Source organism: Pungitius pungitius, chromosome 14, assembly GCF_949316345.1.
Source record: "Pungitius pungitius chromosome 14, fPunPun2.1, whole genome shotgun sequence".
NCBI classification, from domain to species: domain Eukaryota; kingdom Metazoa; phylum Chordata; class Actinopteri; order Perciformes; family Gasterosteidae; genus Pungitius; species Pungitius pungitius.
In genome coordinates this window covers 9,018,340-9,031,573 of record NC_084913.1, presented here as the reverse complement: position 1 = coordinate 9,031,573, position 13,234 = coordinate 9,018,340, and the positions used below count along the sequence as shown (strand labels likewise).

The 13,234-nt window shown below is 44.0% G+C and overlaps 1 protein-coding gene across 6 annotated transcripts in view; it reads left to right on the top strand.

Moving 5' to 3' along the window:
- The window catches only part of qkia (QKI, KH domain containing, RNA binding a), a 62,828-nt gene that overhangs the window by 14,343 nt on the left and 35,251 nt on the right, over window positions 1–13,234 (top strand). For all 6 annotated transcript variants that reach the window (XM_037486568.2, XM_037486571.2, XM_037486567.2 and 3 more), the window contains exon 2: window positions 6,416–6,558. In XM_037486568.2, coding sequence (XP_037342465.1) covers window positions 6,416–6,558 — 143 coding nt within the window. The remainder of the gene's footprint in view (window positions 1–6,415; window positions 6,559–13,234) is intronic.

Sequence of the window (13,234 nt, the reverse complement as noted above, 5' to 3'; positions counted from 1 at the left end):
CGCTATTTCCTCGTTTGCTGCTGCATTTGTTTAGCAGAATTTCCTCTCTTCCTTCTGCGTAGCTATTTTTTGTGGCATCACACTCAAGAGAGCCTCGCCAACTAAAGCCTAGTTTATGGTTCTGTGTTTTCAGAGAAACGCAAGGACATGCAAAAGCCCCTTGCGTGCCTGTTGCATGCTTGTGTGTTTGCATGCGTTGACCAATTCTTCTAGACTAGCGTCAAAAGCTACGCAAGCCTCACCGCTGCCCGCAAGGCTCTGATTGTTCTGCTAACTACATCCTTTCCGGAGTCTCACATTTCTGGTTTCATAGCATAACATCTGCATTTTTAAAAGAAAGAGCTTATCAGATTGAAAAGCTTTTGTCGGAAAAAATACGAAAATATGACCACTTGCTGGTTGAGGGCTGTACAAAGTTGTGGAGGAAAGTACGGGACAAATGTGTGTCCCGAAAAACAAAAAAAGCTCTGCTTTTCATGTGTCCCTATCGTGGTAGGGCCCACACATAAAAAATAAAATAAATCTACGACTTCCCCACACAAAGACGTCATTCTCTGTCGTCTTTGACAAAAAAACTTTACTCCACCTAGTGTCCTGGCGGTGAATTGCTTTGCAACAGGCAGAATCCTTTTTAGAACCATGAATTGAAACGAGTCCATCGACACAACGGCGCGTAAAGACGCAGCTGCAGAACCATGCACCAGCCTCTGGTCATTAGCCCAGCTACTACAGCTGCTATTGAGGAGCTAGTCGACTGGGATAGAACGGCAACGCACTGCAGCGTATAGCTTCAAAGAGACTCCTTGTGTAAGCATTTTGCGGGTGTAGAAAGCGTCAACTGTTCGTTCCCCACTTGGATGAAAGTACAGCTCCTCAATGACTTCCTTTTTACCCATGAGATGAGTAAGCATGTGTGCATGCAAGCTTTTCTTCTGTAATTCAATATATTCTCACCTGACTCGGGGAACATGGCATCCTGAAACCTTGTTATGCTAGTCGTTTATTTAGTGGGCTATTTACTTAAAGACCTGACGCTGGAGATTTTTACCCACCCTACTGTAGGAAAATCCCCTGATACACCACATAAATCTCTCCCTCCAGCTGCCAGCAATCCACACCGTCATTACCGCGTGGAGCCTTTTAGACCCCTGAGCCCTTGGGTCCCAGCACTTACATCCACATTACGTCAGGGTTCAGGCGCTGTGTGTACCAGTCACTATAATGCCTGTTTTTCGCAGTTTAAAATTAATGAATTAATGAGTTATTGCTATTCCAAGGTTGTCTGTACATTAAAAATGTTGTGGATCCCTGTAACTTTATTTTCCTCCTGTCCACGATGGTGCTGATCCTATTTCTTTAGTGTAATGCCCATGGAAAAAGATGGTCAATGTGCTCCTTCTGTGGCAAATATAATACATTTCAATGTTGGTCTCCTGAAATATTTTTTATGAACTATTTATCTTTTCCTGACACTTTAAGGGGAAACACAATCAGGTTATTTAGAAAAAAAGGACTTGAATATACATAATCCAATAAAAGAAAAAATGTTTCCCCCATCTTAATTTCAAAACTATTCGTATGTGACCTAAACACTTGTGCAGGGGACGCAAACACTTTTTTTCCATGCCTAACTATAGTCACATACCCACAGCAATAAACACTCCTATGCTGTTCATTATTGCCCGAGTCTGCGAGATGAGGCTGGGTGGATGCCATGGGGAGAGCACTTTTGCACCCAAGTGTATTGTAGACTACCGTTAGTGTTATGCTCTCGAAAATGTGTGTTTGATGTATCCATTCCCAGAGACACAATGATGCCTTGGGTTGAACAAATGTTGATCCACAGTCGGATCCACCCTGCATGTCCGGTGCTGCGATTATTTACAGCATTATTATTGTTTATCCGTGCTCGATAATTGCTTGCAATCAAATCTGAACCTTGTATTTTCCTAGTGAGAACGAAAATAACTTTGCATTGTACAGTATACTCATTATCCGCACAAGACTAGTTTGTGCAACAACATCAATAGGGTGTACAATGTAGGCCTGCTGTTAAATCAAAGATTAGCACTCTAAGAGGGCAGGCAGCTGTGGGTTGACGATGAGACCCAGAAATGTGTACGTTTTCATGGCTCTGTTATCCCACCAATGCGCACTATATTTTTGCTCTATGCTGTGAAAAACCTCTGTTGTTCACATGCACGGCCGCAACCTCCCTCTAAACTGTTGAAGTGGAAGTTCGTCTTGGATAAAGTCGTCTGTGCCCTGGATTAAGGTCAGGAATGCATTAAACGCACCCAAATCAGTTGGTTTGCAATGAGCACCTGGGCTTTGTGGTCGCCAAAGTGAAAAGGCATGTCCCTCGCCTCGGTCTTGTTTCACTCGGGCACCAGCACATTTAGGTTTTATCTGTGATTTCTGCATTTTATTATATTATTTTTAAGTCTAAATTTTGCCTGGGCTTCCTAGTCTCTACTCCTCTTCGCCGGTTGGTTGAAATCTAAAAATGTTCACGCTTATAAAAAGATGGAAAGATTTGAAATATCCCTGTTTTTGAATCCCCCTTAACAGGTGCAACTAAGTCGGTGCCTGCAAAGTTGAACTTTTTGATTATTTTGTCTCTAGACGAATCCGTGTTCGACCTGAACTGTGTCAGGTGCCAGATATTATGTCTTTTATTTATTTATTTATTTGGTATCGCAAAGCTGATCAGTTTGTCTCTGTTTCACTCACTCACACCACTTATTGACAGATGTGCTCTGCCTGGTCAGAAGACGTTTTGCTCTGAGCCACAGGGTGAGGCCAAAGCAGTTTCAAAACGGTTCTAGCTTTGGACCCTTAATGGACTTGTTCCCGTTGTTCTAATGGAGCAGGTCTAGTTGAATGATCTTCACCGGTCCTGAACCTGATTACAGTATCTCCTCACTATTTTATTTTATTTTTTTACTCCTTCCATTCACTCACTAAATCTCTGGTATCTCCTTGATTCCGCCAGTGCTGCTTCTTTAATCATGTTTTTGGCATCGGACTCTGAATAAATGAAAAGCCCCCATATTCTTTGTTGCCGAATGATGGCGGCCGAATATATCTCATTCATAGGAGTAGATGCACTTTATGGACTAGTTTTTCTCTGATGCTTTTGTCTTATCCTCTTTTTTTTTTTTAGGTTGAACTTAGTCACAAATGATTTTTGTGTTTTGTGTTTATTGTTAAGTACCATGGTCCATATTCAAGCATCTTCTTACATCAAGTAGCTAAGTTTTTCTTTACCTTCCAACTAACTAATTACCTTCAAACTAATCTAACGGCTGTCCTCTGCACGGAACCTGCTTTCTCGTTCTTTTCTTCAAGTATTTTTTTCACGGTCAAGAAGATCTTTTCAGACTTAAGATGCTCTCAATAGGCCCACTGTTGTTTATTGGCTCTCAACTTGGCACTTTCTTCCATTATGCTCCTCAGCCCGCTGCCTCTCAAACCCCGTCTGACTGCCATTGTCCTTCCCCATATCCTTCCTTTTGGGTACTCCTCTTTGCCCATTTGTCAAGATCAACAGTAAGATGAGGAGAAATTGTCTTTTTACTTGTGCTGACAGCACAGAGGAATCTGCCGCTGCAGCCTGTGACATTTCCTTTTGTCGCTGAATGTTTGAGAAGAAAGGGGCACGTATTGCAAAAAAACCAGAAAAGCAAAGAAACTGAAATGTTAACTTACTTTGAGGCAGAGGAGAGCATTGCGAGCAGAGTGCCTTTCTATATATCTCCTCCACTCTTAAGGGTGATTTTTGTTTCTTCCTTCCAGACATCTGGATAAAAGGCTTAAACGAGATATTATTATAATTGATCTGCTACGGAGTGACCCTGGTGGGTGCCCGCTTGGGCAGCCACCCTGCACATGCAAATGGACAGCTTTGACCTAAAGTGCAGTCTTGTGTCTGCTTTGCTGATCCAGGTTTTAAAACACAGGCGTCTGAGTAACTGCTGGAGGAGGAGACGGGGGTGGGGGGTCCCTTACTCCCCGGGTGAACAGCTAGACAAATGATCTTTTTTTGTGGGGGCTGTGCAAAGCAGGGGCCAATTTTGTAGATGAGCGCAGCGCTTCAGAAAAGACTTGCAGTGCTGAAATTAGTGGTTGTCAAATGCCACACGTCTCCACTGATGGCCCAGCACGGCCCCCTTATGTTAATGTGGCATTTCAGCACGAAGAAACCGAATTAGGAGGAGGGGTGCTGATGGTGGTTGTCGGGTAGCCATGTGCATACTTTTTTTTTTTTTTCTAACTCACTATCAGAAAGATGGTGTTTCTTGGCTAAATTGGAGGTTGCAAATGGCACACAGTACATTTGCTATTTGCTGTGAGCTCTACGTAGATAGAGATATTTTTGCAGTTGCAGAAGGCCAGCGTTTCTTCACTCGTCGCTTCACACGGGCTTAACCCACCAGCGGTCTGTTAGATGGCTCTTTATTCATGTTTGCTTGAAGAGACGGGCACTGAAGGACATCTCACTTTCATACAATGTGATCACTTTTTAAAATGCAAACTAAGAGGGATTACAGTGTGGATACATTTGCATATGCATCTTGGGTGGGTTAAAGAGATTACATTTATGACCTTGTGGTTAACCTATCGTCTCCATAACCACTTGGCTATCATATTTTTGCTTTACTCAAGGTTCTTTTGGACAAACACAATAATATTTAGTTTTCTGTTCCTAATTTAATTTTGTCCCGCTTCTTTTCTGTGTCATGTGTCGCTGCAAAACCCCTCTGCCTTATGCAAAGCCTGGATGTGGGTGGAAGCCGCTGGTGTCGGTTAGGACTGATGTAATCTGTTTTTTGGGCAAGATAACATGAAGATGAATTCATCTTTAGGGACTGCCTGGGGGAGTATTTGTGGACCACTGAGCACCGAGGTCACATTATTGAAGAAGGAGTCGCTGTGGGCCAAGTCTCCTGGCACTGTGGTATTGTCCACAGAGCTGCAGGCCAGATGTTTGTGTGTATGCTCCTCTGTTTCCGTGTGCCCCTGTCTCAAATTAGTCAGTCTGTTGTTGACGGTATCAAGAGGAAACAAGCTCTCAGCTCAACAAAAAATCCCTGCAAAGTGGTTTCAGGGCTGCCTAAATAGTCTTCTTTTCTCATCTTTTTTTACTTATTTTTAGTTCAGGAATCAGGAAACGATTATTGCCATTATATGTTAGACATACATGGAATTTGACTTGGCGGTTGGTGCATGACGGAAGACAGAACAATAATGGACAACAGACAACGTAGTGCAGCAATAAGATTAAAATATATGCTATGGGTTAGTACGCTAAAGCTATTTGTAAGAGCTTATAATTATTCTAACTAACAAAGACTAAGACTTAAAACGTTGTTTATTAAAGTTGGACCCTCCCCTCCCCCATTCTACAATTTAACTATAGATGCCCCCAGAAAAGCCTGCCTGACCTCAGAACCTTGAGTGTCAGCTTCCCCAGCTCAGGTTTAATATGGAGCTCCCAACTGCTCCAAAGTCTTATGAGGGATGGAAATAGCGCCTACACGTGACCCCACTCCACCTTCCACACGTCATTCCTTGAGGCCTCACCACTCCTTTTTCCACTTTCAGCTGTTTCACAGAAACCAACGTGTGCGTCTTTGCTGATGTGAATCCCTTTTCTCCTGCCCTTTACTGCTGATTAACTTTTCTGCTCAGCAAAGGCACAACTGTTTGTACAGCACCGGCACACATGGGCAGCTACACAGTGTATGTCCTCTATTACTGGGCGTTGCAACTGCAAATGTCGATCCGCATTCATCTGTGAAACACTCACACATGAGGTTGAATGAATGCTGGCTGATTTTTTTTTTTTGCCTGCTTAGCACAGCGGTTGTCTGCTCTGTGGAATTGTACGGCAGCCATCAATGTGGCGTGCGTAAGAAAGAGGTCCATTAGTTTTATCTGACCGGGATCAGATCTGAAGGCGTTGCTCGCACAGGCTGGTCTATTAGGAAACGGCCACAGGGGAGTAACAGGCACAGAGCAAAGACGATGGCCTTTAAATAATGCAGCGCTTAACTTTTGTCTCTGGCATATAGAATAACTTTCGCACATTAAGAGAGTTTAGTCGTGGTAGCTGCACACTGGTGGTATTAAGAAGCACCCGTGCTCTGCTGTGAAGTATTTACAGACTATGGACATTTCAGTTTGTCTTACTCTCGAAACACACTCCGTTGTGTGTCCATGAAAGGAAAAGAATACTTGAGGCAATCAAGTGTTCTTACTATTTCTCACAACTGAGATTCATAGCCTACATAAGGCTTTGGCCAGAACTAAAAATCAACATGAGAGGGATATATCAAATAAAATGAATAAATGTTTGTTGGTGATCTTCCAATCTGTTGCTTACCCAGTTGTACATGTTTTTGTGTTTCAGAGATCAACAGAGTGCGTAAAGACATGTACAGCGACTCAGCAAATGGCCTTGTGGACAGACACCCCATGGAGCTGCCGGAGCCTCTGGGACCCATCGTCCACCTGCAGGAAAAACTGTTTGTGCCTGTCAAAGAGTACCCTGATGTAAGTGGCTGCTTCACACGCCTCGTGTAGAGTTTGTGTTTAAAACTTACAATTAAACAATTCATTGATTACTCATTACTTGTAATATTTAGTCTTTAAAAGAATAAAAAACATTTAGTCGTATTTAATCAAAATGTGTGGTTAATTAGTTAATACAAAGTAGGGCTGTCAATATTTTTAAATTAACAGCCAAATGTTGCTTCTTAGAAAAATTCCTATATGTGGACACGCACTAACACAGCTGGTCCCCATCACCTTTGGCCAATCTCACTTCATTTATTTTATAAAGCTTTTTGCTGACTTCTATGTATATTCCTTTCTTATTTATACATCCTTTCCACTCCCTTTTTTGCCCTTTACATTTATAGCCTGTAAACGCTCAACTCCTAAGTTTCTTGACTGTTTTGTTAATGAACTACCGTCGACTGTCTATCAGGAGGCAGTCTAAATTGGTCCTGGTCTCCGGAAAACATGGCATGCTGAGGCGTTTATTGGCTGACTTAGTTTTAGATTAGTGCCGAGAGTGAAATTAGGAGGGCTTTGATAGCCGGGTCGTCATGAAAAGTCAGGTGCAATGCCATAAATATTCAGCTGGAAAGAGATGGAAATCCTTTCGGCTTTCCACTCGCATTGATTATAGCTGTGGTGTCGACAGCTTTTTCTGGAATGGAAAGATGTACACATTTACATGCACACACAAAGCTGGGACCAAACAGCACCCATTCTATCGTGCTGGTTGTGGAGATGAGGGTGGTGGTGGCAACCAAGCCGAGAGGGGAGTCTGTAAAGCTTTATCTGAAATGATTGATGCGTTGTCTTCCTGCATGTCCTGTACATAGAGCCATGTTTTGCACTTTGACCAGTCGACCACCTTCCTGGCTTCATGGTCATCTGTGGCGCCCACGTGAATGCCCGTGTTACGTCTTGAGCAGCAACGGTCCTCTTGGTAATCCCAGCGGCTTGCAGGGAGGAAGTGAATGGAGGGAGGGGCTGAAGGATAAGAGACACTGTAGAGCAGGACTCAGTCAGGCGTGGATTGCATTTCCCCCCTGACAGAATTGATAAAGGGCACCAAGGAGCGGGCGGGATCGGCTTAGCTCCAGCTGTGCCTTCAGACCAGACCCGGCCTCTGAACTTAAGCTAAATCAGCGAACCACAACACTGTCTTTCACCTTTTATCTAGAGTGTGAGAAACTCAGGTCCTTGGGCTGTCCTGTAATTAGTTGTTTGAATCACATCTTTGCACACGGTGCTGCTCTTCTGTGCTAATTGCTTAATTAATGTTTTCAATTACTTCCATTGTCCTTTTATTTTTACTGGGGCATTTTATTTCATGGCAAAATTGGTGTAGCCGTTGTGCTACTTGAAATTCATGCATAACATTAACTTCCGTGGGCCCTTTTAACGGCCTTATACAGTTTGAAGTAGTGGGAGGGAGAGCTGTGAAAATGTGTGGCTCTGAAGGAGCTCCTAGGATGACTTTCTCACACTTTCGCATACACACTGAAACTATTAAAAAGTGCGGCATCCTCGGGTGACCCCTGTGTTCCCTCCGCTCAATGCGCTCCCCAGCAGCTCGGTATTTTGTTTACGAGCTGCCGGGAAAGCTACTCAATTAATTAGGCATCGCCCTGGTGGCCGAGATGACCTCCGACACTAATTTACACACACGCACACGCACACACTACAATACCCATTCATGGTGATGTAAACTGGCACGCATTTCACTTGGACATTTTCCCAGTGTATTTAGGTACACACAGCCTCCTCCCAAAGTGTGATCATTAAGTCTTCTGCAATGGGGAATGCCAGATAGCTTTGTTATGGATGTGATGATTGCAACTATGGGAAATCTCCTGCAGGTCTGAATTGAATATCTAAATATTTTCTACGTCCCTACACCTCCTGGTTGGTGACTAGATTAATGTGCAATAACTATGAAACTAGTATTATATAATATATATACAGACATGAGCGCTGAGCTCTGTAGATTTAGAAGCAAAAAAACAAGCATATTCCCAGACTAGTTTGTCTACAGCCAATTAGTGTTTTTAACCCAAATCATTTTGTCATGGGGAAAAGAGGAAGATGTAGGATCAGTGTCAAAAGGAAGTAGGATACGCCTGATGGAAGGAAGCAAAGTAAAATGTAACTTTCTATCCCCATCAGCTCACTGCTAAAAGGATATAAAGCTGTAATGATATTATTATTAGACCGGGGAATATCCCTCACACCTATCCTCACATTTTGTTTAGGATATTGCGTTTACCCCACATTAAACCGGCTTATGCATACGTGTGTGCAATTGTGTGTCTTGGTGAGGCAATTCTAGCTTCTTTTTAAGAAAGCAGGGAATGTTCTTATTTTTTATTTTCCTACCATAATTTGTCATATTTCCAACTATTTCTCCATCAACTTAACTCCCACCTACTTTTTTGCCCGCCGCATCTTCATGCCGAGGTCGCGTTCGATTGGTCTCTCTCTGTCTCACCTACCTGTCCCCTGCTCTGCTTTCACCAGCAGATAATTGATTTTCCTGGTGCCTGGATGTTGTGCAGCATGTCACTTCTACCAAAATAACCAGCCTTGCCAGCACGCCTCTACCCTAATTCCTTTAGGTGTGTCCCTCATCTGGCCTGTACGTACTTGCCTGAATGCCCCACAATTGGGTGTAAATGTGTTTGTGCGTCTCCATCAATTCGTCTGCCTCACTTCTCCCTCGTAGTTCTTCAAAGTCAGCTGATTGCTGATGTCATCAGCGGTGCAGAGCATTGCGAAGCGTCTCCGTGGTGACTGCGTCTCTGACTGGCAGCTGACTCACAGGCGATCTGATAACTTCAACCTTCAATTAAATGTTCTTTTGCCAAACACACACACATTGAAGGCAGCTGACTGACACCTCAGCATGTCATTTCTGATGACCTTCAGGCTCCTGATAGGACGTGCAACATGTGTTTTTACACGTGTCCCGGTCTCTGGTTTATCACCAGTGTGATTTTGTATTTGCTTTCTGTTAAATACTCAGCTGGGCTGTGGACAACAACAGAATCGTATGAATGGATATGTCCCGTGCAATGCAGCTCTGCTGTTGGCGTTTCTGTGCCATGGTGTTTGTTTGTCGTGGTACTTTAGGTTGTTGGGCTCAGTAATGGAATCCTTCTGGGTTCTTATTTGTTGTTCATCAGGGTATGTAATGGTAGAACAAGGACTCAACCCTACCTTGTGTCTTAAATTTAAAACCTGACCCGGTGACTTTCTCTTAAGTATGCTTTACATAAGAAAACACATGGCTTGTTTGTATTTTCTGTAAAACAAATATTGGATTGTGCTAGGCAAAGCAAAATGGACAAGAGCTTCATTTGCTGATGATGCTTCACCTTGACCGCAATGCAGAGATTTGAAAAGACCCCCACCCCCCTCCGATTTAAGCTAGCCGGATGTCCTCCACCTTTCTGATTCACTACAGTAAAATTGCCCAGACCAAACCAGCCAGTTCCTTGCACATGGAAAGTCATTAAGCTTGTTCCCATGAGGGTGTCATCACTTATCATGCCAGCTCCTGATATCCTTCTGACCCCCTTAAGTCATTACCAGAGTCCTAGAAATGTACCATCCAACACCTCACCTCCCCTTAATGATAGAACGACTGGTGGATTTTTATATCTCTTGCTATCCGGCCATGCATGATGATGATGATAATTTGATGAACGGATGGTCTACTAGTGATGAGGAGCGCAATTACAGTGGTAATTTAAACAGTGACGACTATTTGTTGTAGTCCGTTAACATGATGAAGGGCAATGGGGTAAACGGCTAGATGTGTTTAATTGCTCTAATGCCAGCAATTGCTTGCGTATTACACAACTTTGCATAAGCTGTGTGTAGTGCCTCTTTGGCCTGTTGATCTTTGAGGTGAAAGCGGCCCAGGGCGAAGGACAAACAAAGCAGGTCAAACACACAGGAATCAAAGGCTGCACCAAGGACGCGGTGTCATCATAGACAACCACTAGTACACGATTTCTGAGATCAATGTCAATGTTTTTGTTTTAAAAGAGTTCATGATGTCTATAGATTACTAATGATTCTCATCTTCCGGGCAAAAATCTTCCCCCCAAGTTATTAACGAGTTGTGATAAAGACAGGTACAGATTTACGATTGCATTTTTAAAGTTGAACTGGACAGGCAAACAAATAACGTGGGACAACTGGGCGGTTGTTAAAGGCCTTCTTGTTCACCTGTATGAATCTGTTAGGCTGCCACTTAGCTGGTGAGTGAGCTAAGGATGATTATGCATAGCCGGTGGCTGATCAGTTAAAGCAATTGAGACTCCATTGTTTCACATGAATCAATGCAATCCTCAATCCGGGATATCAGGCATTGGTCGGGTGAGAAATCTAAAGCGGATATTGTTTTCCTCTGGCCTCTGGCTGAGATTGTTGCAGGTAGCACAGCGTGGCTAGCTTTCTCAGCTGTGTCAAAGGGTGGTCTGCTGTGATTACCTCCCACTCGAACACTGAGGGACTGAACTGCATTAAGTGTCTTTTTTTCCTCTTCTCCCCGCAGCTGGCTTATCCAAAGGTTGACAAACTTTGCTCCCTGCTTGGTTGACTCTTCTCTTAGAAAACTTCCAGCCTACGTCAATCGTCATGCCTTCCATCTGTCTTCCCTCCTTTGTATTTTCACCCTGCCTCCAACCCCAAAATAAACCCAAACAGAATTATCAAAGAAGCCATGGATTAGGCGTTAAATGCTGGATGTGTTGAATAGAGCATTGAAGTCTATAGGGCGTTGAGTCAAAAAAGTCACCATTGGGATCTAAGTCTCATTTTGAATCCTCCATCACCCAGGCTCACCTCCTCTTCCTCTTCCGTAGATGAAGCATGCTAGCGCTGTAGGTTAGCCCCCCGTGTCAGCACCTTTCCTCTCCATTCTCCTCCTGTCCATTCCCTTTGGGGACAAAGTGTGTGTGCGTGCGCGTACGTGCGTTGTGGGGATCAGGCCACAGAGCGAAGGTAAGATGTAAGATGGATTATTTCAACGATTTCTGCCCAAAGATGAATGAGTGATGAAAAGCAGGCAGGCAGGCAGCCGGCTGGTGGCTAAGGAGGTTGTGAGTAGACTGAGGGAGACCCATGCGCATAGGAGACCGGGCTCTATTCAGGAGAGGACAGCCAGATACTGTGTACCAGGACAACAAGGAACAGGAAGCATGCCCAGCCTCCACATGCTCTGAATGGATACAGTGATACAATGCGTTGACCTTTCTTGAGTTCTCCAAATACTGTAACTGGAAGTGAAATGACGCAGAAAGTATCTCGGTTACAAGGAAAAAGGGAGTTTTGCTGTGATGAATGGTTAGCCATTACTTTGGTATGAGCTGTTTCACAATGTTACTTGTAGCATCATGGGAGGGTTAGAATCAAGTGAGTGCGAGGAACGGGGGGGGGGGGAAGAAGACGGCAGTGCCTGGCATCACCACAAATTCCAGCTCGCTTTGATACATTGCACGGAACAAACTGTTCCTCATTTCCATAAGTCCAGCGAGGCCGACTAATAAGTGATTGGTATTCTTCCCCTCGCCTGGTCCTGCTCTTCGATAAGCTGCACGCGCACACAGTCAGAGCCCTCAGTATGATCTAATTTCCTGTCTCCCCACCACCACAAACAAACGCTGTCAAAGGCACAATTGTTCTGCCTTCCTGGGCATGTTTGGAGACACTGTTTCTCAGTTGTTCACACAAAAACAAACCCTGACACACACACACACACACACACACACACACACACACACACACACACACACACACTCTCTACAGTCAGTTCTAGGTGTTTGAGGGTGTCTCTAAAAGTTCACTCCATACGTTGTGCTTACACACACACAGGCGCGCACACACACACACACACGTTTTCTCACAAACAGTGGCATAGACGAAGATTTGCTCACAACCAAACCCGCCTGTGGAGTGGCGATAACCGTGGCTAAACAAAGGCCCTTTAATGTCAGTGTAAGCCCTTGTCCTGGAGGGGTGTGTGTGTGTGTGTGTGTGTGTGTACGCACATTTGTGTTTGCACACATAATGTTCGTATCTACTGTGATGCTGTGCACTTGTGGAATTGTTGGCGGGAGGGGGGCGGGGCACTGAGACTGAGGAGTTACGGAAAGAATTTGTCCACAAACGGTCCCAGTGTCTCTTCATCTCCAGATTCTTTAGCTGAGGAAATTAAATGAGTGCAGCAAAAATTCAAAGACAAAACAACCCTGATGAAAAAGTTTTCACATTTGCTTTGCAGATGATTGTTGTCAGTAGGTCCTAATTAAAGAGAGCTGGTAGACTTTATTTTGCTATTGTCTTGTTGAACCCTACAACGATATTTATTGCTGTCTGTCTAATCATAGGGGGATCAAACAACAGTGCAGGGGGAAGAAGGAGGCTTAACCGTTTATCGTAATCCTCCCAATTTCCCTTTTATTTACCACATGCCCATAACCGGTAAGACCTTAGTCCTGTGAGTCTGTAGCAGCAGAAATGGAGAAGATAAAAACCCCAGCTTGTTTTATTTTTTAGTAAGTGCGTAGGGATGTAGTTTAGTGAGAGGAGCCACCGGTGTGTTTGGTAGAAAGGGCACCATATCCATTCTCCTCCCCCAGCTGTCCAGAGTGGACTTCGTGGCCGG